Source organism: Tursiops truncatus, chromosome 3 (genome assembly GCF_011762595.2).
Source record: "Tursiops truncatus isolate mTurTru1 chromosome 3, mTurTru1.mat.Y, whole genome shotgun sequence".
Lineage (NCBI taxonomy): Eukaryota > Metazoa > Chordata > Mammalia > Artiodactyla > Delphinidae > Tursiops > Tursiops truncatus.
Window position 1 is genome coordinate 56,896,215 of NC_047036.1, and position 25,596 is coordinate 56,921,810.

The 25,596-nt window shown below is 36.5% G+C and overlaps 1 protein-coding gene across 1 annotated transcript in view; it reads left to right on the plus strand.

The window, feature by feature from the left end:
• FCHO2 (FCH and mu domain containing endocytic adaptor 2) overlaps positions 1–25,596 on the plus strand; it is a 116,100-nt gene that overhangs the window by 23,248 nt on the left and 67,256 nt on the right. The window contains exons 3-8 of the mRNA XM_019929868.3: positions 5,908–5,982; positions 8,924–9,065; positions 9,151–9,303; positions 16,894–16,998; positions 22,970–23,068; positions 23,792–23,888. Of these exons, the coding sequence (XP_019785427.1) occupies positions 5,908–5,982; positions 8,924–9,065; positions 9,151–9,303; positions 16,894–16,998; positions 22,970–23,068; positions 23,792–23,888 (671 nt within the window). The remainder of the gene's footprint in view (positions 1–5,907; positions 5,983–8,923; positions 9,066–9,150; positions 9,304–16,893; positions 16,999–22,969; positions 23,069–23,791; positions 23,889–25,596) is intronic.

The window sequence follows — 25,596 nt, forward strand, 5'->3', positions numbered from 1 at the left end:
TCCGCGGTATGTTGAATCTTCCCGAAGCAGGGATCAAACCCATGTCCCCTGCACTGGCAGGCGGGTTCTTAACCACTGTGCCACCAGGCAAGTCCTTATATAGTTATTTTTTAGATTTATTAAAATTATTTACTTTTTCTCTGATATTTTGTCCTGGATCATTTTTCTTCTCTTTAAAAAACTTCTTTTAATATTCCTTAATGTGGATTTTCTGGTGATGAATTCTCAATTTTTGTTAGTCTGATCATATCTTTAATTTATCTTTATTTTAAAAACTTTTTATTATGGACACTTTCAAACATATATAAAACTTACTCAGAAGTTAGGAACTTAATATAATGAACTTCCATGTTGCAATCACTGAGCTTCAACATTGTCAAATCATGGCCAGCTTGTTCCATCCATTCCATACCACTACTCTTTCTCTTTTAATCATTTTTTTAAAAATTTATTTATTTTATTTATTTTTGGCTGCGTTGGGTCTTCATTGCCGCGCACGGGCTTTCTCTAGTTATGGCAAGCGGGGGCTACTCTTCGTTGCGGCGCGCGGGCTTCTCATTGCAGTGGCTTCTCTTGTTGTGGAGCATGGGCTCTAGGTGCGCAGACTTCAGCAGTTGGCGGTGCATAGGCTCAGTAGTTGTGGCTTGCAGGCTCTGGAGCGCAGGCTCGGTAGTTGTGGCACATGGGCTTAGTTTCTCTGTGGCATGTGGGATCTTCCCGGACCAGGGCTCGAACCCGTGTCCCCTGCATTGGCAGGCGGATTCTTAACCACTGCGCCACCAGGGAAGTCCCATACCACTACTCTTGAATAGTTATAAAGTGGATCTCAGATTCAGAAACATTGCATTTCATCCATTAGCATTTCATTTGTGTCTGTGAAAGATAAGGGCTGTTTAAAAAACATAGCTGCAGTATGTTACCTTATCTAAAAATGTAGTATTAATTCCTAATATCACCAGATATCCAGTCAGTGCTCACTTTTTCTCAATTGCCATATACACACGATACACATAATTGATTTCCTCTAATCAAGAGCCCAGCAAGAGTTATACACTATGTTTGATGGATGTGATTTTTGAGTCTCTTAATCTGTAGTTCTCCTCACTCCTTCCTTACTTTATTTTTTTGTTTAAGAAACCAAATTATTTGTTCTATAGAGGGTCCCAAATCCTGGAACATGCTAATTGCATATTCATAGTTTTATTTAACATTTTCCTTTACTCCTATATTTCTTATAAATTTTTATTTGAATGTAGTAACTAGATCAAATTCAGTTCAATATTTTGACAAGAATACTTCATCAGCGATGGTGTGTACTTTCATCAGAGGCGTATAGTATCTGGTTATATCTCTTTTGTGATGTTAGTAGCCATTGACACTCATCACCTAGATCTGTTATTTTATTAGGGGTTTACTTTCATTTATATTTTTGCTGGGTATGGAATTCTAGTTGGTAGGTTTCTTTTAAAGTCATTTTTTTGGAGCAGTTTTAGGTTTACAACAAAATTGAGAGGAAAGTACAGAGATTTTCCATATGTCCCCTGCCCCCAGACACGCATAGCCTCCCCCATTATCAACATTACTCACCAGAATGGTACCTTTTTTTTTTTTTAACCAAGGATGAACCTGCATTGATACATCCTAATCACCCAAAATCCATCGTTTACCTTGGGGTTCACTCTTGGTGTTATACATTCTATGGGTTGGTCAAATGTATGATGACATATATCCATCATTATAATATTTTGCAGAGTATTTTCACAGCCCTAGAATCGTCTGTGCTCTGTTTTTATGTCTCCATAGTTTTGCCTTTTCCAGAATGTCATATGTAGTTGATCCTTAAATAGCACAGGGGTTAGGGGTGCCAACCCTCTATGCAGCCGAATATCTGTATATAACTTTACAGTGGGCACTTCATATCTGCTGTTCTGTATCCGTGGATTCAACCAACTGTGGACCATTTAGTACTGTAGTATGTATTTGTTGAAAAAAAATCTGTGTATAAGTGGACCCGCACAGTTCAAACCCATGTTGTTCAAAGGTCAGCCTTAGTTGGAATCATACAGTATGTAATAGCATTTTCAGGTTGGTTTCTTTCACTTAGTAATATGCTGAATAATATTCTGTTGTCTGGATATGAATTATTTATCCATCATCTATCCATTCATCTACTGAAGGACATCTTGGTTGCTTTTGAGTTTTGGCAGTTATGAATAAAGCTGCTATAAACATACTTGTGCGTGTTTTTGTGTGAACATAAGTTTTCAACTCCTCTGAGTATATAGGAAAGAACACAATTCCTAGATTGTAGTTTACGAATAAGTTTAGTTTTGTAAGAAACTGCGAAACAGTCTTCCAAAGTGGCTTCCAAAATATCACTTTGCATTCTCACCAGCAATGAATGAGAATTTCTGTTGGTCCACATCCTTGCTGGTATTTGGTGTTGTCAGTGTTCCACACTTTGGCCATTCTAATAGGTATGTAGTGGTATCTTGTTTTAATTTACATTTCCCTGATGACATATGATGTGGAGCATCTTTTCATATGCTTATCTGTCATTGGTATATCGTCTTTGGTGAGGTGTCAAAGTTTTGGGCCCATTTTTTGTTTGTTTGTTTTTTTGCGGTACGCGGGCCTCTCAGTGTTGTGGCCTCTCCCGTTGTGGAGCACAGGCTCCGGATGCGCAGGCTCCGTGGCCATGGCTCACGGGCCCAGCCGCTCTGCGGCATGTGGGATCTTCCCGGACCGGGGTGCGAACCCTTGTCCCCTGCATCGGCAGGCGAATTCTCAACCACTGTGCCACCAGGGAAGCCCTGGCCCATTTTTTTTTTTTTTTTTTAAAGAAGATGTTGGGGGTAGGAGTTTATTAATTTATTTTATTTATTTTTGCAGTGTTGGGTCTTCGTTTCTGTGCGAGGGCTTTCCCTAGTTGTGGCAAGCAGGGGCCACTCTTCATCGCGGTGTGCGGGCCTCTCACTATCGCCGCCTCTCTTGTTGCGGAGCACAGGTTCCAGACGCACAGGCTCAGTAGTTGTGGCTCACGGGCCTAGTTGCTCTGCGGCATGTGGGATCCTCCCAGACCAGGGCTCGAACCTGTGTCCCCTGCATTAGCAGGCAGATTCTCAACCACTGCGCCACCAGGGAAGCCCCCTGGCCCATTTTTTAATCAGGTTGTTTGTTTTCTTATTGTTGAGTTTTAAGAGTTCTGTGTGTATTTGAGATAACATTTCTTTTTCTCTTTTGTCTTTTGCAAATAATTTCTCCCAGTCTGTGGCTTGTCCTCTTATTTTCTTGACATCATCTTTCACAGAGCAGTTTTTAATTTTAATGAAGTCCAGCTTATCAATGAGTTCTTTCATAGGCCATGTCTATAGTGTTCTATCTAAAAAGACATTGCCATACCCAAGGTCATGTAAGTTTTCTCCTATGTTATTTTAAAGGAGTTTTATAGTTTTGCATTTTACTAGATTAAAAAAAAATTCTTTGAAGACCATTGCATTATCTACTGTTGAGACGTTAGCTATCAGGCTAATTATTGTTCCTTTGAAGGTAACATCTGATGGTGGGAAAGGTTTAGCTGCTTTTAAGCTTTTCCTTTTGTCTTTGACTTTCAGCAGTTTTACTATGATGTGACTAGATGTACATACCTCTTTATTTATCCTCTTAGGGTTTGTTGGGCTACTTGAACCTGTGGTTTGATATCTGTGGTCAGTTTTGGAAAATCCTCTGTCATTATCTCTGCAAATATATATTTCTTCTGACCCATTCTTACTTTCTTTACACATATGTTAGACCTTTTTGCTCTGTCCTTTGTCTTTTATTTCTCTTCTCTGTTTTCCATTCTTTTGTTTCACTGAGCTTTTTCCCTTTTTTTAATTAATTTTTATTGGTGTATAGTTGATTTACCATGTTATGTTAGTTTATGTTTCACTGAGCTTTAATCCAGAATCCAGATCTTCTCACCTCTCTCTACTTTACGTTTCACTACAGTGTATTGAATCTATAGTTAAACTGCATCCATTGAGATACTAATTTTGGTTATTGTATTTTTCAGATATAGAATTTATATTTTTTTCAAATTTGCTGTGCTTTCCCCCACTTTTGAAAAATGGTTTTTAGCTCTCTAGTGAAATTCTTGATTTAATCGACTGGCTCCTTGATCATAATGCGTAAACTCATAAAGTCTAAGTTTTAGAATCTTAGCGTGTGGAACATTGTTAAATTTGCTTCCACTGGTGGTTCATCTTGTTTCCTTATGTACCTGGTGGTTGTATGAATGTATATAAGACAACCATGCAGGATCCAATATCAGTTTGAAAAGATAATGTTTGCAGTCCCTTTGAGAGCTTGCCTACTTACTGTTCATCCTTAACTCCTTATATCCTTACTCTTTGAGTCTCAGTTTAAAGGGTATGGGATTTTCCATGCTTCCCACCTTTGGCAAGTCTGAAGCTAGTTTTGTCTCCTTTACCTTGTGAGGCTTTGCTCCGCTTCTCAGGATCAGCTGCCGCTTGTAGATGCCCCAGGGGAAAAGCTGCCCTACCTCTCTGTCTCTCTTCTCTGGATAGCCTTCTCTTGGGTCTTGGCCTGCTGATTCTTAACTGCTTCTTTAGTTCTCTGATGCCTTTTAGGCACACCCACCACCTCTCCAGCTTTTTCTCATTGGAAGGTTTTTGGATCAATTTACTAGTACTGGAAATGAACCATTTTTTCCTTGCTGTTAAACTTATTCATTGAGGTACTATTTCTGTATTAACTTTCTAAAAAGTATCAAAGTACTACCCTTGTAATATAGTATATTAAAAAGACACCCGGAAGTTTAAAGGAGCAGAAAAATATCACAGTGCCGTCAGTGAGAGGCAGTTACTGTTAATAGTTGCTTTTTGTTAAAGAGCTACCTTTTGTGGGGTTGGGGAAGAGTCTGGAGATAAGCTTAGTTTGGGTATTCTGAGCTTGAGATGATTCAGATGTCTAGCTAGAGTTATGCTTGAGGCATTTAGATACTGAACAGATGATTTGCTTCAAGAGCAGGGTGGAGATCTGGATTTGTTGATCTCTGAATGTTAGTTGAAGCTATCAAAGTAACTGGAAGGCAGTGGTGGTTGTAGACTGTTTCTTTGTTAAGGGTAGCACAGATTGAGAAGGGACAGGGTAATTATGGGTGAGGTAAGATAGAACTTAATTTTTGTAGTGTTATGAAGGCCAAGACAACGTCATAGTTTTCATTTGTAAGTTACGTGCCTATAGGAAAATTTTTTTCTATTCTATATTTAATGGTTTAATTTTTTTAGCCTAAAATTCTGTATGCTGAATAGCAGCTATATAAAGCACAGTATCCTAGTGTGAAATACTTGTTAGTGTTTTAGATCTAATCACAGACTAGATTAAGTACTGAAGTCCAGGATCTCAGACTTGCTAATAATTCATACTTAGTTTTGTGCAAATGACTGTCCTCAATCTCTTGTTCCATTAAATGTGCATAATAATGAATTCACAATGTTAAAGAATAATAAAACTATATTAAGTACACCAAGGAAATATTAAACACAAATGACTTTCATACTGAATCAGTTTGTATATAGAGAGAATGCAAGAAACAGTACTTTTGTACTTCCTGTTCCGATAACCATTGATACTAAAGGTAAGAAGAGGAGTGACTTCACTAAAGTTTTTTTGGTGGTATATCAATACATTATTTTAGTTCTATACCAGACTAGTTCTTTAAGTAGATGTGCACAAAGGCCATTTAAAGATAAGCTAGAAATTCATGACCACATACCTACCTATTTTTAACATATACTTTGAGTTATCTTTTTGTTTCTACAGTTGTGACTGTATTTTAATAATTTTGCTATGTGTTTGGTCATTAAACAAGAGCTATTATAATATGGAAATTTGATTTAACAGAGCTACAATAGAAGAGGCGTACTCCAGGTCAATGACAAAACTAGCAAAATCTGCAAGCAATTATTCACAACTTGGGTGAGTTAATTTCTTTGAAGAACTCTTTCAGTGTTGATTTAGGCAAAGTTTATGGGAATAGTAGGTTCTCACTAAGGATAAAATGGTTCATAAATATAATAGTATGTAATGTGTTTATTCAAAATGCGTCTATATGTGAATATATTCTCGACTTGATAGAAAGTATAATTGAATTTGCTGAATCAGTTAACACAAAGTAAATGAAACTTACTTTTTTCTCTTTGTTAAACTACAAAATACAACTTCATTCTTCCTTCTTTTTTCCATATCTCTCCTCACTTTTCTGGCAGCCTCCTGTTTCTAACTCCTCCATGTAGACTTGCCTCTTCTAAAACATAATTTCTTCTTTATTGACCACAGTAGAAGGGCCAGAAAGTAACTGGAATAACAGAACCTAGCTTTAACCAATTGACCATGTTTTGTTGTTTTTCTTTTTAATAAATAATTTATTTTTCTCTCATATACTCATTCTTTTAGGTGTCCAGTATGATTGATACTTTAGAAATATTTATTTATTATTTTTAAAAACTTTTTATTGGAGTAGAGTTGATTTACAATGTTGTATTAGTTTCAGGTGTACAGCAAAGTGAGTCAGTTATACATATACAAATATCCACTCTTTTTTTAGATTCTTTTCCCAAGTAGGCCATTACAGCGTATTGAGCAGAGTTTCCTGTGCTATACAATAGGTTCTTATTAGTTATCTATTTTAGATATACTAGTATGTATACGTCAACCCCAATCTCCCAGTTCTCCCCCCTCACCCCATCCCTTGGTAACCATAAGTTTGTTTTCTACATCTGTAACTCTACTTCTGTTCTTGTTTTTTTTAAGATTCTTTTCCCATGTAGGCCATTACGAAGTAGTGAGTAGAGTTCCCTGTGCTATTCAGCAGGCTATTGTTAGTTATCTGTTTTATATATAGTAGAGTGTATATGTCAGTCCCAGTCTCCCAATTTATCCCTCCCCCCATCCCTTGGGAACCGTAAGTTTGTTTTCTACATCCGTGACTCCATTTCTGATTTGTAAATAAGTTCATTTGTACCCCCCCTTTTTTTTCAGATTCCACATATAAGCAATATCATATGATATTTGTCTTTCTGTGTCTGACTTATTTCACTCAGTATGAGGCCATGGTTTTAATATAGGAAATTCTTATTTTTAGTTACCAGGTGGGAGGTAGAAAAAAACATGTGTTTTCTAATAAAGTTACTGAAAACATTTCTGTCTTTGGAATATGTGTCTTTCATGAATAATAGGTGATATTTTATTTTTTGTTAGTGTTGTTACTTAAGATTATAAAGATTTTAAATATTAATGTTTTTGTTTACTGATACATATTTAGGCAAGAATTGAATTTTATCTTTCTGTACTTAGTTGCATTTAAACATATTTTGGGTTGGTCAGTTTCCTTTCTTAGTGCTCATTGTACATTAACTTGTATTACCTGACCAGAAAAAAGTTGTGTATGTCAAACTTTAAAAAATGGAATGATACTTGGAATTCCTTAAAGAAACCTGTATTTAAAGAAATCTTATGTTGAACCTCCTTTCAGTGTAAATAATCCTTGGGTAAAGTAAAGGGACACTCTCATCTTACCTGTTTTGTAAAGTCTAGACTATCATGTATCAGGTTTACCTGAAGTGATGTACATGTATTTTGGTGCTGTAGTGAGTGGATACTTTTCAGGTGTCCTTTTTTCTCTCAAAATTTTCCATCTAACTACTTGCCACATTTAGTGCTGATTAGATTTAAAAGTGTGAGGTAAGATCTAATCAGAACAGTCCTATTTAAGTATTTTAATTATTCTCTTTGAACTTTTTGTTATTGCTTAAAATGATTGTTGTCAGTTAGCTTTCCTACTGGGTAGGAAATGCAGTAACTGGCACAGAGTACATATTAGGGTAAGTAATTTCTGTCTCTACCGTCTTGCGTTAGTGATCATTGTTGCTATTTGTTTTTGTTTTATCATAGAGCAAAGCACGTGCTGTTGAAAATCTCTGAGGAAGTACCTGAGGAAAGCATAGGATAAAATTATTCTTATATCATTCCCTACTGACCAGATTAGTTTAAACTAACCTTTGGCATTCTAAGTATTATTCAAAATATTATAATGTAGTAACTCTTGGAAGTAGTTGAACCTGTTGAAAATATTAAATTCTCAATGTTGAGAAGAAGTGGTAGGAAAGTATGTCATACATTCTATACCAAGTGTAGTAGAAAGGGGACTCTCAGTGTTTGTTGAAGTACACGGGTAAAATCTGAAACAAAGTTTCAGATAACAGTTTTAAAGTCATTCTTCAATAAATTTTAATGATGAAGGCACTTAAAAAATCATGTACAAATTTGACTTTTGCATGTTTAAATTCAGAGGAGCTTTTATCTTCTTAATTTTATTTATTTGGTTTTTCTGGCTGCACTGCAGGCATGCGGGATCTTAGTTCCCCGACCAGGGATCGAACCTGTGACCCTGCATTGGAAGCACGGAGTCCTAACCACTGGACTGCCAGGGAATTCGCAGGAGCTTTTATTTTTGATGAAGCATTTTAAATGGAGCACTGAAGAGTCTAAAATTTAGATTTGATAATAAGTTAGTTTTAAACAGTAGACAGTGATTAGAAGGGCTTCTGATACAAATCTAAATAACCAAATCAACTCAGAAAATGACACGTTATAATTAAGGGAGGGTCATGGCCAGACCTGTGATATGAGTTAACTCATTTCTCTGTATCTGAGGTATAAAAATATTTTAACTAATTAACCAAGGATTTTAAAAAAAATCAAGGTCAGGCTGTCAGTCGTTTCATTTGTGATTTAATTTAATTTCATCTTTTGACTAATTAAAATTACTGAATATAACATTATTTCCATTGGTTCTATTCTGGAGCCTTAAACTTTTTCTTCCTGTTAGTAAATTATTCCCATGTTTTCTTTGCTTTAGAACATTTGCACCAGTGTGGGATGTGTTCAAAACATCTACAGAGAAATTAGCAAATTGTCACTTGGATCTTGTTAGAAAATTACAAGAATTAATAAAAGAAGTTCAGAAGTATGGAGAAGAACAAGTAAAATCGCATAAAAAGGTATCAGTTTTGTTAAAGGATTGATTGGTCAGATACTGAATGCTTTGTAATTCTGCATTTTGATGAATCATTTCATACCAAACAGACTAAAGAAGAAGTTGCAGGAACTCTGGAAGCTGTTCAAACCATTCAGAGCATAACTCAGGCCCTCCAGAAATCCAAGGAAAATTACAATGCCAAATGTGTCGAACAGGAACGTTTGAAAAAGGAAGGAGCTACACAAAGAGAAATAGAAAAGGTAATTGTAATAAAAATAATACCTCTGTGGTTTCAAGCATTTTCAAATACAAGACTGCCTTTAATCTTTAAACACTCAAGAATGATCTCATATTAAAGATGAAGTCACTGTGCCTCTGAGTGTTAGTGATTTACCTAAGTGAAACAGAAGTAGGTTTACAAAATATTTTGTATCTGGTAGATAGATTAGCAAATACATAAAAAGGAATGATTTCTTTATATTGGTGACACATTTGCAGGATTTTTTTTTTTTTTTTTTTTTTGCGGTATGCGGGCCTCTCACTGTTGTGGCCTCTCCTGTTGCGGAGCACAGGCTCCAGATGCGCAGGCTCAGCGGCCATGGCTCACGGGCCCAGCCGCTCCGCGGCATGTGGGATCTTCCTGGACCGGGGCACGAACCCGTGTCCCCTGCATAGGCAGGCGGACTCTCAACCACTGTGCCACCAGGGAAGCCCTGCAGGATATTTTTATAAGATAATTGATGAGATGCTGCTTGGTGTAAGATTTAATAATGAGGTAAAAATTTCTTTGAAGCAAGACTTTGGTAGATTTAGCAAGGCAATAGTTACTTGAGATAAACTTTAAATATATATTGTGGGTGATTTATTGCTGACTTTGAGCCCATGTATGTAGTATTGTGGTAAACCACAACCTTTTCCCCCACTCTCATTTTGATTAAAAGTAGATATTTTTCCCCTTTCAAAACAGTTTAACTATCCACTTGTTTGATGTGGTATATATCATTTAGGAATCAGCCATAGGGAGTGATAATTTTGAAAGCTTTGTAGAATATTTGAAATAGCCATTAAAAAATAACAAAACTGTAATTATGTTGCAATTATAATAATTATAAAAGTGTATATACATGGGCAAAAACCAGAAGAGCATCTGGAAAAATCAAAACAGTCAATGGAATTTGGGGTAATATGTTTCCTTTAGTGTTTTGTGTGATAAATAAACATTGGGAGGGGGTAAAAAATGAGGCAGAGTAAGTTCATGATTTTAAAACGCTCTTCATTCCAGGCACAGCAGTTAAGAATAAAATATATGAAAAGGGAAAATAAAGCAAAATAACATGCTCCAAAAAGAAGAATATTATCTTCATAATGAACCAGAAATGGAACAGAAACTCAGAAGGGCATGTAGAGATTGATTATGCGGGGCTGTTGGACCCAAAGTCCTAAGTTAGGCAGTGGAATTTAGCTCTTGTGTGGTAAAGGGGACTAAATACTCCCCACTTGAGATGAAGCCCAAGGAACCCCACTCACTTGGTGAAACTATAAGTAGTGAAAAAAGACTGTTAAGCTGCTGAAGGCTAAAGCATTATTGGAAGTTGGGGTTTAAGGATGCAGTTCTGACTGGCAGTCAGGCCAAGGAACCAGTTCATGACTGTTTCGTTCATATCCCCTATATTCTTCCAGGGAATTAATTAAAAGCTACCTTTATAAGACTAATACTAAATTGGGGCCTTGGAGGGCTGGCAGGAGATAACCTGAAACTGCTAAATGGGGATGGGTGAGCATAAGTGATAGAATATAACACAATTCTAGGAGGTGATGTTTACCTTGTATTCTATAGAGTTTTTCCAGCATCACTGATGGAGGGAGAGAGAGAAGAGAGAGGAGAAAAAACAAGAAACCTCCCACCTGAAATGAGCAAAAGCACATCTTAAGGAATCTGATATAGCTAATATAGCTTTCCCTGCTATACAACAGTAGAGTGTTCCTGTGAAACCTTTCATAAGCCAAAATGGCGTAAGCAGAGAAGCAAGTACCTTAGAACACATCTTGCTAATGCATGCACAAAATAAATTGAGATAAAGCACAGATGCTTACAGACACAGTTCAAAGCTTTGGAGACCGATGCTGAGTGTAGATCCTGGGAAGGAGCTTGGTGGTGCCACTTTCACTGCTTCTCAGGGTGTGCGCTGCCTCTGTAACGGCTCCTGCAAAGCAAACGCTGAATGCTACTTTTCTTTTCACCTGTTTTTGTAAAAGTGAAAATCCTCTTTGAATGTTTTTCAGTTCGTGAAAACAGGAACTAATATAATTCTTCTGTAAAAGCAAACAAACTTGTAAGACAAACTTTTGAAAAGCAGGGGATACCTCTGCTAAGACAGGTGGCAATAAATTTAACAATTAGAATAAGAATTCACTCCAAATAAAATTTAGATTTATAAAATAGATGATCAGAAACGTTCGTGTTTGTTGAGGATGTTCAGATATGCAAACGAATATAAATTTATATTAAAGAAATTAAGAGAGATAATGAAATAAGATCTAGTAGATGGGAAAACAGCTAACCAGAAAATCTGGCAATGAAATATATGGTTATTGAAATTTTAAAAAAAGCAACAGAGAAGACAAACTTTAGAGCTAATATAGTGAAAGATTGAATTTGGGCACTCACCCATAACATAGTACAGAGAATAAAGGTTACCAACATTCATCTGATATGGATTTCAGAAGAAAAAAAAATGGAGAGGATGGTAGACAGGTAATATTTGAAGAGTTAACAGATCAGAATATTTCAGAATTAAAAAAACTCAGGAGTTCTTAGATCAAAAGTACATTCTTGGTATTAAGCAGGTTAAATAAAGATAAATTCAGAACGAGGCACCAGAGAAAAAGAGAATATTAAAAGCTACCGGGTATATCTTTTTCCTCACATCTCTGAAATCAGAATGCATCATCAAATGATAGTATCATATAATCACTGTTGGCATGGTGGCATTTGTGGTGTAGTTTCACTGCCTCTGTGAACTTGGTTGTTATATACCTGGTGGCATGATTGGACAACTGCAACACGTTGATGTTTCAATTAACAGACCACTTTAAGAGCATTGAGGAAGGATTAGTTCTGATTGTTGTCTGAAAACCTTTTGTTGAAACCTGGTAAGATCAAGAAAATGTGAGCACCAATGTTTGGAAGAAAATCTGGAGATGATAGTGGAACACTTTTAAGAAATGCTCTGTCAGTAATGCTTTTGGTGACATTGAAGATAATACTATGTGGGGAAAAAAGCAGACCTCAGCAGTCCCTGAATTGGAAGTAACTGAGAAGGGTCAGAATCTGACTGTGAAAAGAGATTCAGGAGTATCTCGAAAGTTCATTTTGCAAGCATGAACATTAAGCATAACTACTGAGAGAATAGAAGTATAGTCTAAATCTTCTCAATCAGCAAAAAGAAAAGAAGAGGAAGGGGTGCTTTTTTCTAATTGTTCTGCTCAGAGGTGATATCTTTGCTTGTGATACTAGATGTGTTAATGGGTCTCTGATTTATATATATTCAAATCCAAGCCTAAGTAAATTTATTTTGGCCTGTAATAAATAAGCTCTTTATTAACATGAATGTAGATTTTTTTAAACATAGATCTTTGAACTGTTTTTCCTTTGGTGAACTTGAAAACATAAACACTTATTGGCTATTATGACATAGCACGCTTCTCATCTTCATTCACAAACCCTTATTTTTATAAAGCACCATTTAGAAGTTACTCATATTTGTGGACTATGACAGAGTACTTATTTTATATGTATATATTTGATTCATAGGAGTTTACTATAAAAATTATAGACACTTAAACAGAAATATTTCTGGTAGTACATCAGTAAACTTATTTATAATGCTAAGGAAATGAATAAAATGTAGGATTTATTTTGTTATCAGTAGGTAATCTATTAAGGCCAGTCTTTTGTTTATGAGAAGAAATGTAGCTGTTGCTTTTAAAGCATAAGTTGCTATGCTCCAACATCCCTTTTAATAATCACTTTACAAAAGTGGTCAAGTTTGTTACTACTGGGGCATTTAGTTTCTATGAGTCTACCCTAAGAATTTATAGTTTTACTAAGCAAAGATACTATTTAGAAAGTCATTTTGACTTAACTGAGTGTTGCTGTATAGTCATTTCCTATGAGAGATGTTTCTTGCTTTCAAAAAATATATATATTCCCAATACGATTACATTCTTTTTTTTTTTTTTTTTTTTTTGGCGGTACACGGGCCTCTCACTGTTGTGGCCTCTCCCGTTGCGGAGCACAGGCTCCGGACACACAGACTCAGTGGCCATGGCTCACGGGCCCAGCCGCTCCGTGGCATGTGGGATCTTCCCAGACCGGGGCACGAACCTGTGTCTCCTGCATCGGCAGGCGGACTCTCAACCACTGCGCCACCAGGGAAGCCCACGATTACATTCTTTTTAAAGATAAATTTATTTATTTATTTATTTGTTTAATTTTTGTCTGTGTTGGGTCTTTGTTGCCGTGCACGGGCTTTCTCTGTTTGCAGCGAGCGGGGTCTACTCTTCGTTGTGGTGCGCAGGCTTCTCATTGCAGTGGCTTCTCTTATTGCGGAGCACGGGCTCTAGGCTCATGGGCTTAAGTAGTTTCAGCACACAGGCTCGGTAGTTGTGGCTCATGGACTCTAGAGCGCAGGCTCAGTAGTTGTGGCGCGCGGGCTTCGTTGCTCCGCGGCATGTGGGATCTTCCTGGACCAGGGCTCGAACCCGTGTCTCCTGCATTGGCAGGCAGATTCTTAACCACTGCACCACCAGGGAAGTCCAGAATATGATTACATTCTAAAGTGGCCTCTATATTCTTTTATAGGATACCCTTAGTTTTCTTTAAATTGTTTTGTCATTACTTAAAATACCTTGTTAATCAATAAACTCTTTAAAGAAATTTATTCATTATTAAGTACTACTTTTGCCAGTTTTCTAAGGTGCTTCTTTAAGTTGGTATGTAATTTCCTTATTCTGACATATGATGTTTACCTTTGAAGAGTGAAAGCTGATGTAAAAAATATATTAGAACTTATAAAGGGTATCTTCTTTCTTTTTTTGTAAGTGAGAAACCATTATATTGTCTACAATGCAACATATATGTCTACTAGGAAATATCATTATAGCAAAATATTATTTGAACTTTTCCTGTTTATTAATATAATTAAAATTAAGAGTTTACTTTAAATATAGGCTATAGACTCAGTTCTTCCCTTTTTAAATGGTTCATTCACATATTTTCTGATTGTTGGATTATGAATTTGTATTTCATAGTAAATAAATGTTTTAGTTTCTACCATGTGCCTCTCATCATGCTAGATGTTATGAAGGTTCTTAAAGGCTGAGTACATATTATCCCCTCTGTCTTCAAGAAGCTTCCTTCTTTTTGAGGAGCTAAGACTTATTGAATAGTACAGAACAAGAGGCTATTAGAGAAAGGTTTTAATGGTAAGTTTAGAAAGGGAGGTGTCTTATTTTGTGTAGAACCTGTAGTGGAATAAATTACTTAAAAAAAAGTATGGACACAATCATTATAGTTATATTTTGAGGGACTTTTACATTGTTTATGAATTTCCTTTCAAATTTCAGATGCTCATGTATTTATCAACAGCCGACACATAAATTATAAGGCAACAACTTAATAGGCAGCAGAGGAAAAGAGTAGTGTTAGGATGAAGAAGAAGCAAAGAAGAAGGGGCTCCCAGTGAGAATATATCATTTTGCTAGACTATGTCATTAAAAATCACTCCATGGACTGTGGGTTGCTTGTTACTCTTGTATAGACTGAAAATTTAGGTAGCTGGAAGAAATTCTCTTCTTCCAAGTCTCTTGGCATAACAAAATCCAAAAGGAAACGCAGATAACCATGGCATTAAAATTGTTTTTAAAATAAATTCTAGCAAACTTGGTTATCTGGACTTCCCGTGAAGGTAGTTTGTAAACTCTAAATATCCATCTCATCTAATTGTTAAATGTTTGAAAGGGCAAGGATGTTAGAGGAAGTATATTAACGGTAGTATAAAATAATGTCATACGGCTAGACAATGGGAAGAGAGTTTAAAAAAAGGTCCACAGGAGCAAACTAGAAAATCATTGTAGGTTTTAGACACTTACTCTAGGGGTAGAGCTTAGAACAGCTCTTAGATATAATAACAGCAAAGTGTAACAGCAAAATATAATGATGTATGTTCCTGTTGATGTTTAATAGCAGATACGATTTATTTTGTAGTCCCTGTCCCAAGCATTTACATAAATTATATTTCATCTGTGCCAAAGCTCTAAAAAAAATATGTGGTATTTCCATTTTAGGAATGAGAGAACTATATAAAACTCAAAGTCAACTGGGTAGTAAATTGTAGAGCTAAAGGTTGAATCCAGTTTCTTTTGGCTCCAAAACCAGTTCTGATACAAGATACCGTTTTGATACACTACAAGATAAAGTGGCATCCTATATTCTTTATTTAAGAAGGCCCACAAGCATAAAGCATATATGTTTAATATAGTATATGAAATTATATTTTAGAGAGAGTACAGAGTTGCCTTTTTAGAGAATAAGACTGTATGCATCGCTTGCCAACCCCAAACCTCCAGGTAAACCCAACTTTCTGTTTCTAATACTTATTCTAAGACTCCTGAACATAGCTGGAGATAATTACCTACTGGGTCTGATGGGCTCTGCACAAATTCCAAGTTTTGCAGCTTAGCCCTCAGTGGCTCTTTGCAAGACTTTTACTCCTGTAGTTATTACCAGTTGCATCCTCCACAACCATGGTTTGAAACTTTCTTTATTATCCTGAAGTTCCCAACCCTACCCTACTCTTCTTCACTCGTAGCAGACCCCCTCTTACCTCATCAAGAAAGTGGAGATCTTTTATCTTGAAATCCTGTAGCTTTTCTTTTTTTGATCTTCTTTAAACTCTTATTTACTTCAACACCCCTTCCCTTCAAACTTCCTGTATCCAAATTGATCAATCCTTTGAGAATAATCAGATTTCTTGATAGCCACATGTCTGCCCCAACCTACAAGTGACACATAGTTTTTCTTCTTCCTTAATGTCCATCTTCCATAAAATTTGTTTTTACTTCTTTGTTTCTCTCCACCAGTTTCTAGCTGTTTATGTATGCGGGTTATACTTCTTCTATGAAGTCCCTGAAGAAAAGATCTCTATATAATTTGTATTCATATTTGTCACTGCCTAATATTTAACATATTATTAAGTTTTTATTGAGTAAGTAACTTTGATAAAATTAGAACTATAATAATGCAGTAACAATTTCTTGAAAAATAGGCAATGATTAAAAACAAATTTATAGATTTTCCGGAGCACAATGGAAACTGAGAAACCTCAAGGAAAATTGATTTTTTTTTCAACTTTTGAGCTAGCTTTATAGTCACTGATCAGACATTAAATGGAATATCTGTTGTGGAAGGAAGAAAGACTCACAGGTGTGTAAAGGAGTGTCAAGCATATTCTGAGGGTATTGTCACAGTATTGTTTTTTGAATTTTTAGTAACATTGTACTATTATGTGGTTGTGTGATCTTACTCTGGGTTATAAAATGAGAGTATTTTAACTTTTTAAAGCACGTTCCATCAGACAAGAGAATTAGCATTTAATTCATGCATTATTGTGTGACTGTAACAAAAAATACCACTAAGGAGGACTTAAGACAAGGTATTAGTTTTTGTCATCTTGAACTCAACATAGGCCTCATTTCTTAAAATGCACTTAAATTATTATTTCATATAAACTTATATCAGGAAATAAAAAATATTTTGTATAGTTCAAAATGTTTCTGTTTTGTTACAGGCAACTGTTAAATCTAAGAAAGCTACAGATACCTATAAACTCTATGTGGAAAAATATGCATTAGGAAAAGCTGATTTTGAACAGAAAATGACAGAAACAGCTCAGGTTGGTATTTTTAAGGCTTTAAATCTAAAACAGGATATTTGTGTTTATTGTTTGTAAATTATAATAAATTATATTAGTGATAAAAATAATACAATTTTTCTGTCATAAAATTTTTTAGTATTCAAAAATGTTAAAATGCACAATCTCAGTGTTTTAATAATGCTGTTTTAAAAATATACATCTTGTTTTGGAGATTGAAGACCAAGAATCAATAGTTATAATATCATAAGGGATTATTCAGATTGACTAGAATGTTTAAGGAGCATTGGAGAAAATGAGGACATTGGTAGATGATGAAGACAGTAATGATTATGTATGGGTTTTAAAATTGACTTATACTTAAGAAGAAAACTGGAAATGACTCAGTGCTGAGGATATAGTGGTTAACAAAACAGTCAAGAATCCCTGCTCTCATAGAACTTCCATTTTAGTAAGGGAAGACAGACAATCAGTTAAAAAACGTCTGTCTCGGGCTTCCCTGGTGGCGCAGTGGTTGAGAGTCCGCCTGTCAATGGAGGGGACACAGGTTTGTGCCCCGGTCCGGGAAGATCCCACATGCCGCGGAGCGGCTGGGCCTGTGAGCCATGGCTGCTGAGCCTGCGCGTCCGGAGCCTGTGCTCTGCAATGGGAGAGGCCACAACAGTGAGAGGCCCGCATACTGGAAAAAAAAAAAAAATCTGTCTCCTATAACCTTGGGATAAATTATATTCAATTTGATGTTCTTAGAGCCTTAGTTAAAGCCGTAGATTTAAGATGGGTGCCTTTTATGAATTATACCCAAAACTTCTACCTTCACCTCTTGTCCTCTTTTCTTGTTTTGTTTTTCTCCTTAGCACCTGTCATCATCTGACACCATGCATTTAATTTACTGTGTCAGACAGGATAGGATGGTATGCTGCTGTGACAGAGAACCCCCAAAATCTCAGTGGCTTACAATAGCAAGTGTTTATTTTTTATCATGCTACTTGTTCCTCATGGCTTAGCTCTTCACTCTGGCCCTGAGGCTGGTGGAGGAACCTCTTCTTAGAACATTCTTAGTCATCATGTTTGAGGGGCTAGAAATATGGTGAGGCACACTGGCTCTTCTACCCATATATTTTGTTGTCTGTCTTCCCCCACTAAAATATAAGTTCTGTAAGAGCAGGGATTGATTTGTTTACTGCTGTCTCCTCAGCACTTAAAACAGTTTTCAGCTCATGGTAGACACTCTGTAAGTGTGAAGAAGGACTTTATGAGTCTGACTTTTTAGATTCTAGGAAGTCTTCTTGCTTGGAGTGGTGAATGATTCACACCTCAGAAACAGACAGCTTGCATGCTTGTGTGCAGGCATCATGCATCCATCTCTACTGACCATGTTGTGGGCACTGTGCTAGATGCTGGGTGTATACAATATGTATGTAAATAAAACAAATTCTCTCTGCTCTGCATGGAGTATACAGTGTAGGGGAGGGAGACAGACATTAAATATATGCTTAAATATAAAGTTACAAATTACTATAAATGTTACAAAGGAAAAGAACAAGCTTCCATGGGATAGAATATGGGGTTGACCTAATTTGGATTAGGGAGTTAACGAAAGTCCATTTTGGAGAAGTAACATTTAAAACTGAGACTTGAAGCATCAGTAAGAGACTCATTCTAGGGCAGGAGTGTTCTAGGCATTGGAGACCATGGATGTGAAGACCCAGATGTGTAAAAGAGAGATCACATTCTAGAAAGTAAAAAATGCTTACTGAAACTGAGTAAGGAGAGATGGTGGTTAGAAATGAGGTTAAAGAGATAATCAAGGACCAGGCTTTAGTAAGGGTTTAGGTTTTCTTCCAAGAGCAGTTGGAATACATTGAAGAGCTGTATGCAGGGACGTGACATGATATGGTCTGCATTTTTAAAGCTAATTCTGACAGTTTCATGAAGAATGGATTATAGTGAGGCCAAAGGAGAATCAAGAGTCCAATTTGGGGCTTCCCTGGTGGCGCAGTGATTGAGAGTCCGCCTGCCAATGCAGGGGACACGGGTTCGTGCCCCGGTCCGGGAAGATCCCACATGCCGCGGAGCGGCTGGGCCCGTGAGCCATGGCCACGCCTGTGAGCCTGTGCGTCTGGAGCCTGTGCTCCGCAACGGGAGAGGCCACAACAGTGAGAGGCCCGCGTACCACGAAAAAAAAAAAAAGAGTCCAATTTGGAAGGCAGTATCATAGTCCAGTGAGAAGGATGAGGGTCAGTGTGGTGGCCTTGTAGAAGGAGACAAGTGAATGCATTTGGAGATGGCAGGGGTAGGGTGAATGGGAGAATTCTAAAGGGATTCAAGATCTCTTCCAGGTTTTGGCTTGTAAGCCTATGTGTATAGAGATGAATGGCAAAGGCTAGATGAAGAGCTGTTAGTTTGAGGGGTCGGAAGAGCATGAGATGCTCAGTTTTGAACATGTTAATTTTGAGCTGTGTATACCTAAGTGGAGACATCAAATGGGCAGTTTTGGAGGCTGTAAGTAATCTTGCCTGGACATAATATTCACATCCCTTATCCACAATTCTGAATTCCAAAAGCTCTGAAAACCAAAAATCTTTTTCCTGGAACTCATTTGGCAGCAAAACTTGAACCGATGTGAGGCTAATTTGTAGTCTCTTTATCCTACTTAGACTGAATATACATGTTTTCCTTTAGTGTTTGATAAACAGATGCCACTGCAGATCCTGTTGGTAGTATTATGAGATATATGGTAACACCATGTTATCTTTATTTTTAAAAATCCAAAATATTTAAATTCCAAAACAGCTGGTCCCAAAGGTTTTGAATAAAGGATTGGGACTTTATAAAATAGGGGCTGGACGGTACACACAGCCATAATGACATCACCTTTGGATAGAGTGTGGGGAAATAATGGCCAAGCTCTGAGAGGTTCATCATTGTCAGTTTGGGAGAGGAAGAGATGCTGAAACCCAAGTAGGAGAAGCCAGAGAAGGAATAAAACTGGGAAATGTAATGTCATGGCAGCTCGGAAATGATGTTTCAAGAAGGGTTTAGTTGTGTTAAATGAGGCTCCATCTCTAGTGAGATAAAAAGTTTCAATTTCTATAGCAACTGAGGTCATTGTAGACTTCAGCAAGTTCTCTTTTATCTTTTAAATCATTAGGAACGCTCATTTATAAGGCAGTTATTATTGATTTGTTAATTTCCTATCAAAATGATTAATTTCTATCAGTGAAAATGTTTGCCTTTCAGTTATTTAATTTGAAAAAACAAATTAGAATTTGTTAGAGTCAGTGTTTTTGTTTTTTTCTTTCTGTGGTACGCGGGCCTCTCACTGCTGTAGCCTCTCCCGTTGCGGCCACGGCTCATGGGCCCAGCCGCTCCGCGGCAAGTGGGATCTTCCCGGACCGGGGCACGAACCCATGTCTCCTGCATCGGCAGGTGGACTCTCAACCACTGCGCCACCAGGGAAGCCCAGAGTCAGTGTTTTTTGTTTGTATGTATTACCTTATAAAGAATCTTCAGCACTCATCTTTCCCTCTCCTTATCTCTTTCTGCTTCCTCATTACATTTTTTCAAATTGCATTTTAACTGTTTATCTTGCCAGTTCCAAGATGGAAACATTAATTTGTTTGAGCAGATGTTTAACCATGGTGCTTTTAAAGTTGATGCTATACTGTGCTGATGTGTATGTGTGTTCTCTCTCGTGTTCCCTCTTTGTCTCTCTCTGTCTGTCACACACGCACAACTGTAGGACAGGTTAACTTTTGTTTCTTGATAGACAGTAGACTTTATTTTGGGTTATTTAGAGGGGAAAATAATTCTTTTGCTTCTCTACTTTCCTTTTGTTCCAGGCCAAGCGGGTTGACTTAATCCTAGTGGGAAGGGGCATGTCAATCTAGTGAGACTGAAATTGGGTGGCAGGACATATATTTACCTGGGGTGAAAGAAGTTAGAATTTACTTGGAGTACTTGTGATGTAAGTTTTTGCATTTGAGTTGAGAATAAGCATGATTAAAATTGTGACTCTGTGCTTATGCTTTTCACCACTGTCGGTTAATGACACTTAAAAAACTTGAAACAATAGGGAGATTTTGTTTACTTTGAACAGTTAGATGGCTAGTTCAAGGAAATTTGAGATTTGCTTGAGCAACACCCTCAGATTAAGGAGTTTTAGTATTAGAGTGCTTTTCTATATCTCTCCTGGCTGACAAAATTGTACTTTTTTAAAAATCTAATATAACAGTACATATGAACACAGTGGATTTGAAATTGCAAGGAGGAAGAACTCTGATTTGTTCAAGAAGATTTATTCATTTATATTCAAACACTTGATACTATATTCCCATTGCTGAATAACTCTGAACTTATTTCGTAGTCACTAATTTTGAGGAATTCTGATATTTAGCAGTCCTCCCACCAAAAATAAAGCACAGTTTCAAGATTGTAGCTTTTAGTTTCTGTTTGGCTTCATGCTTCAAGATATTTCTGTTTGGCTTCATGCTTCAAGATATTTCTCAATTATTAAGGATCTGACTTATTCAATGTAGGTGTTTCAAAAGAGAATAAGAAGAAGGCACAAGTTTCCTTGGAATTAGGGATCATACGTTTGAAATTAGTGCCTGTTTGACCAAGCTTTCCTGGATTTGGGACTACCTGTCTATGAGAAAATATCTTGTTCATTAAATTGCAGAAATTTAAGCAGAGGGTGAATTCTTATAATATGAACGTAAAATAGGATCATGCTCCTCCTGAATGTTCCTCAGTTCTTAAGAGTAATTCAGGATCTTGCAGTATTGGTATTCTCATTGGACTTGGTCAGAATTAGTCAAGACAAGCACTCTATTTTAACTCATCATTCCTCATGAATAAAATGGATTTAAGTTTTTGGACTTTGTTTCATTACTGCCAAAACTAATTTCACCATAATTGATTTTTTTTTAGAAATTCAGACCCTTTACACAAATATAGACATGATTATTTGGCTTAGTGATTTCTGATCACGTAACTCAGTGCTGAAGAAAATTGGACATTAAATATGGGGTGAGGGAATTTAATTTGATAAACTAGGGAAAAATAGCAAACATTTAGGCCTGCTCCTTAGAACTGATGTAATTTGGCAAGAAAGTGGGTAATCAGGTTTGTGCACTGGAAATGACAAATGTATTTTTGTTTGAAAATGACTAGTTCAACATTTCCCAAATCCTGTTTTGAGGAATATTATTGTTCTGTGAGATATTAATAGATCTCCAGAGAAGAAGAAAAAAGGGTTGTATGGTCAAAGAAATTTGGAACATACTGGGTTAAGCAGAGTGAAACAAGTTTTGTTACTTTAGTATTTCTCAGTTACTTCAGTTTTTAATACATTTATTATGAAGCCAAGTCTAGCAGTGGTTTTCTTCCTGGGGAGTAAATATCAGAATAACCTGGGATTTTTTTTCCAAACAACATTCTTACCTCTTTCCAGCCCACTGCCTAAGTAGTCATGGAGGATCTATTTGTTTTATAGTTTGAAAACATTCTCCAGGTCATCTGAATCATCTCTACCTTCAGTTGAGAACTGCTGGGACAGAGTATACATACAGGCTTTCCCAGATTTCTTTGACCATAGACTGTCTCTTTTGGAGACTATGTATTAACATTTCCAGAATTAGACCTTTTTGAAAGTCTATGGGCTAGATTGTAAAGTCTTAAGAAGTAAACTGTAGTTTTAGCTCTGCAAACTAATTGTTTTTCAGTTTTTGAAATACTTCTCCCTTGGTTTTTTGACACTATTCTCTTCTGGGTCTCCTTCTAATTTTCTGACCATGATTATAGATTTTAATTTGTGGTATCTTCTGATTCTGAAAAAGTCATATGTGCCTGAGAAATGATGTAACAAAAAGTTAACTTTTTTTGATGCTAACTTGACAAATTTGGTTAGCTGTATTAAGATGACTTCTAAAAAGTGTTTTGATTTCAGAATATATCTGTGTGTGTGTAATTTTTTATATTCGCTACCCAGAAATTTCAAGATATTGAAGAAACTCATCTCATTCATATAAAAGAAATTATAGGATCCTTGTCAAATGCTATAAAGGAAATTCATTTACAAATAGGCCAGGTACGTTTTTACTTTTATTGAACTGATTCATGAGAATTTTATGTTCACTTCTGACTCTAAAAATCATAACTCATAACATGATACTGAATTATTTCAGGTAAAGAATATGTATTTACATGTATTAAATACAGAATAACCTGGATTTTACCATCCTATCAAGGATGATAATTTAAATTAATTATGGAGTTAAAATTCTGAAGTTAACAATTTTTGAATATTTCTTTATTACAAAGTTTTACTATTTTAAAATTTAGCATAGCAACTTCAATAAGTTATAGAGCTTGTGCTTAGAAAATTTCCAAAAATATAAAAGTGCCTTAACGATGACATTTGGGGTGCATTGAAATATAGTAGAGAAAGATGAATTCTGTTATTCTTGGTTACTAAAGTTCTAATACTATTTTCATTGCTGTATAAGTTTTATTTATCGTAAGATTTATGTCCCTAAAACACTCAAAGATAGGAACAGGACACTGCCTTGACTTCTAAGGCTGTGAGACCATACGTTAAGGGTTCATGTAAAATGTGGTTTGTATCCATAGATCTACTAACAGAGTTAGGTAACAGAGCATATTAGGCAAATGAAAGTTCTTAAACGCTCTGGGTCAAAATACATATATTTTGGTATAATGAATTTTAATTGTTTTGTGGAAGTTTTGTCTGAAATACAGTAAGAATATTTATGGAAAGTGAAAAAAATTTATCTTTATTTCATTTTAATAGGTCCATGAAGAATTTATGAATAACATGGCTAACACTACAGTTGAAAGCTTGATACAAAAATTTGCTGAGTCAAAAGGCACTGGGAAGGAAAGACCTGGTAAGATGACAAACTTTGCAAGGAAACATATTCACATTTCCCATCCAGTAACAAATGTGTTTGCCTTTAAATTCCAAAATTGCAAAATGGAGCTTGGGAGATACCTAAAAATCTGTGTGAAATCTCAGATATCATTTACTTTGTTTGTGTCTGATGGTATGTTAGGTTTTTTGTTTTGACCTTCAGTAGTTAATAATTTAGTACTACTTAAAGTGGTTATCATCCCTTTACTAAATTAATATATTACAGTTTATATTTTCAAAAGTAGAGTTAGCAACAGAAGCCCATTTTAATGAGACAAAGAGTGGGAGAGAATATTAAGCCCTCAGAGCACTGAGGCCAGTGGAGAACATTTCGTAAAATTTAATAACTTTTCTTTCCTCATTCACATATATATTCAACAAATTTATTTATTGGGTGCTAATAGTATTCTGGGTACCATTTTAGACACTGGGGAATATACCAGTGAGTATAGGCATCCTGGTTCCTATTTTATGAACAAATGATTATGGGTTTCCTTAATCTTACTTTTAATAAGCATGTTATGTTATATCAAATATAATAAGCACCATTCTCTTCTCCTGCTCAGCATACTTACAGTCTTCTAGATTTGTTTTGTTTTGTTTTGTTTTATTTATTTTTGGCTGCACTGGGTCTTCATTGCTGCGCACAGGCTTTTCTCTAGTTGCGGCGAGTGAGGTCTACTCTTTGTGGTGCACGGGCTTCTCACTGCGGTGGCTTCTCTTGTTGCTGAACGTGGGCTCTAGGCATGTGGGCTTCAGTAGTTGCAGCACGCGGACTCAGTAGTTGCAACACGTGGGCCATAGAGCATGCGGGCTTCAGTAGTTGCAGCACGTGGGCTCAGTAGTTGCGGCGCACAGGCTCTAGGGTGTGTAGGCTTCAGTAGTTGTGGTGCGCAGGCTCAGTAGTTGTGGCGCACAGGCTTAGTTACTCCACGGCATGTGGGATTTTCCCGGACCAGGGATCGAACCCAGGTCCTCTGTGTTGGCAGGCAGATTCTCAACCACTGTGCCACCAGGGAAGTCCCAAGTCTTCTAGATTTCTTGAATCTATTGGTTACTCTACCATATTCTTGCAAGATACTTGTTTTCATTCCACAGGTAAAAATTATTCAGTCCAGTAAAGAAGTTAAAGTATAGTTTAGAATTCAGAAAAATGAATATGTGATTTGTAGAGAAGTCTGGGAGCCATTTTTCTTCAGTGCAGTTCACAGCTAAGGCTTGAAACCTAAATCATCTTCACTTCCTTTTTCGCACGTTTCGTTAAGTTTCAAATTGTATTGTTTCAATTCCATTAGTATTTTTCCCTTCAGACCTTCCTTCTTACCTACCTCATTGAATACAGCAGCAGGTTTCTAAATACTGGCACAGTAGAGATTTCTCTAGTCTGTTTTACATGTTGTAGCACATTAATGGTTTGGGTATATAATTATGAACTCATAATGGCATTACTCATAAATCTTTGACTTTTCATTATAGACAGAATGAAATTTAGATTCTGGACTTAGATTCAAAGCTTTTTGGGATCTGCCCTTGCCCAGTCTTTTTTTTTTTTTAATAGATTTATTTATTTATCTATTTATTTTTGGCTGCGTTGGGTCTTCATTGCTGCGTGCAGGCTTTCTCTAGTTGTGGCGAGCAGGGGCTACTCCTGGTTGCGGTGCGTGGGCTTCTCATTGCAGTGGCTT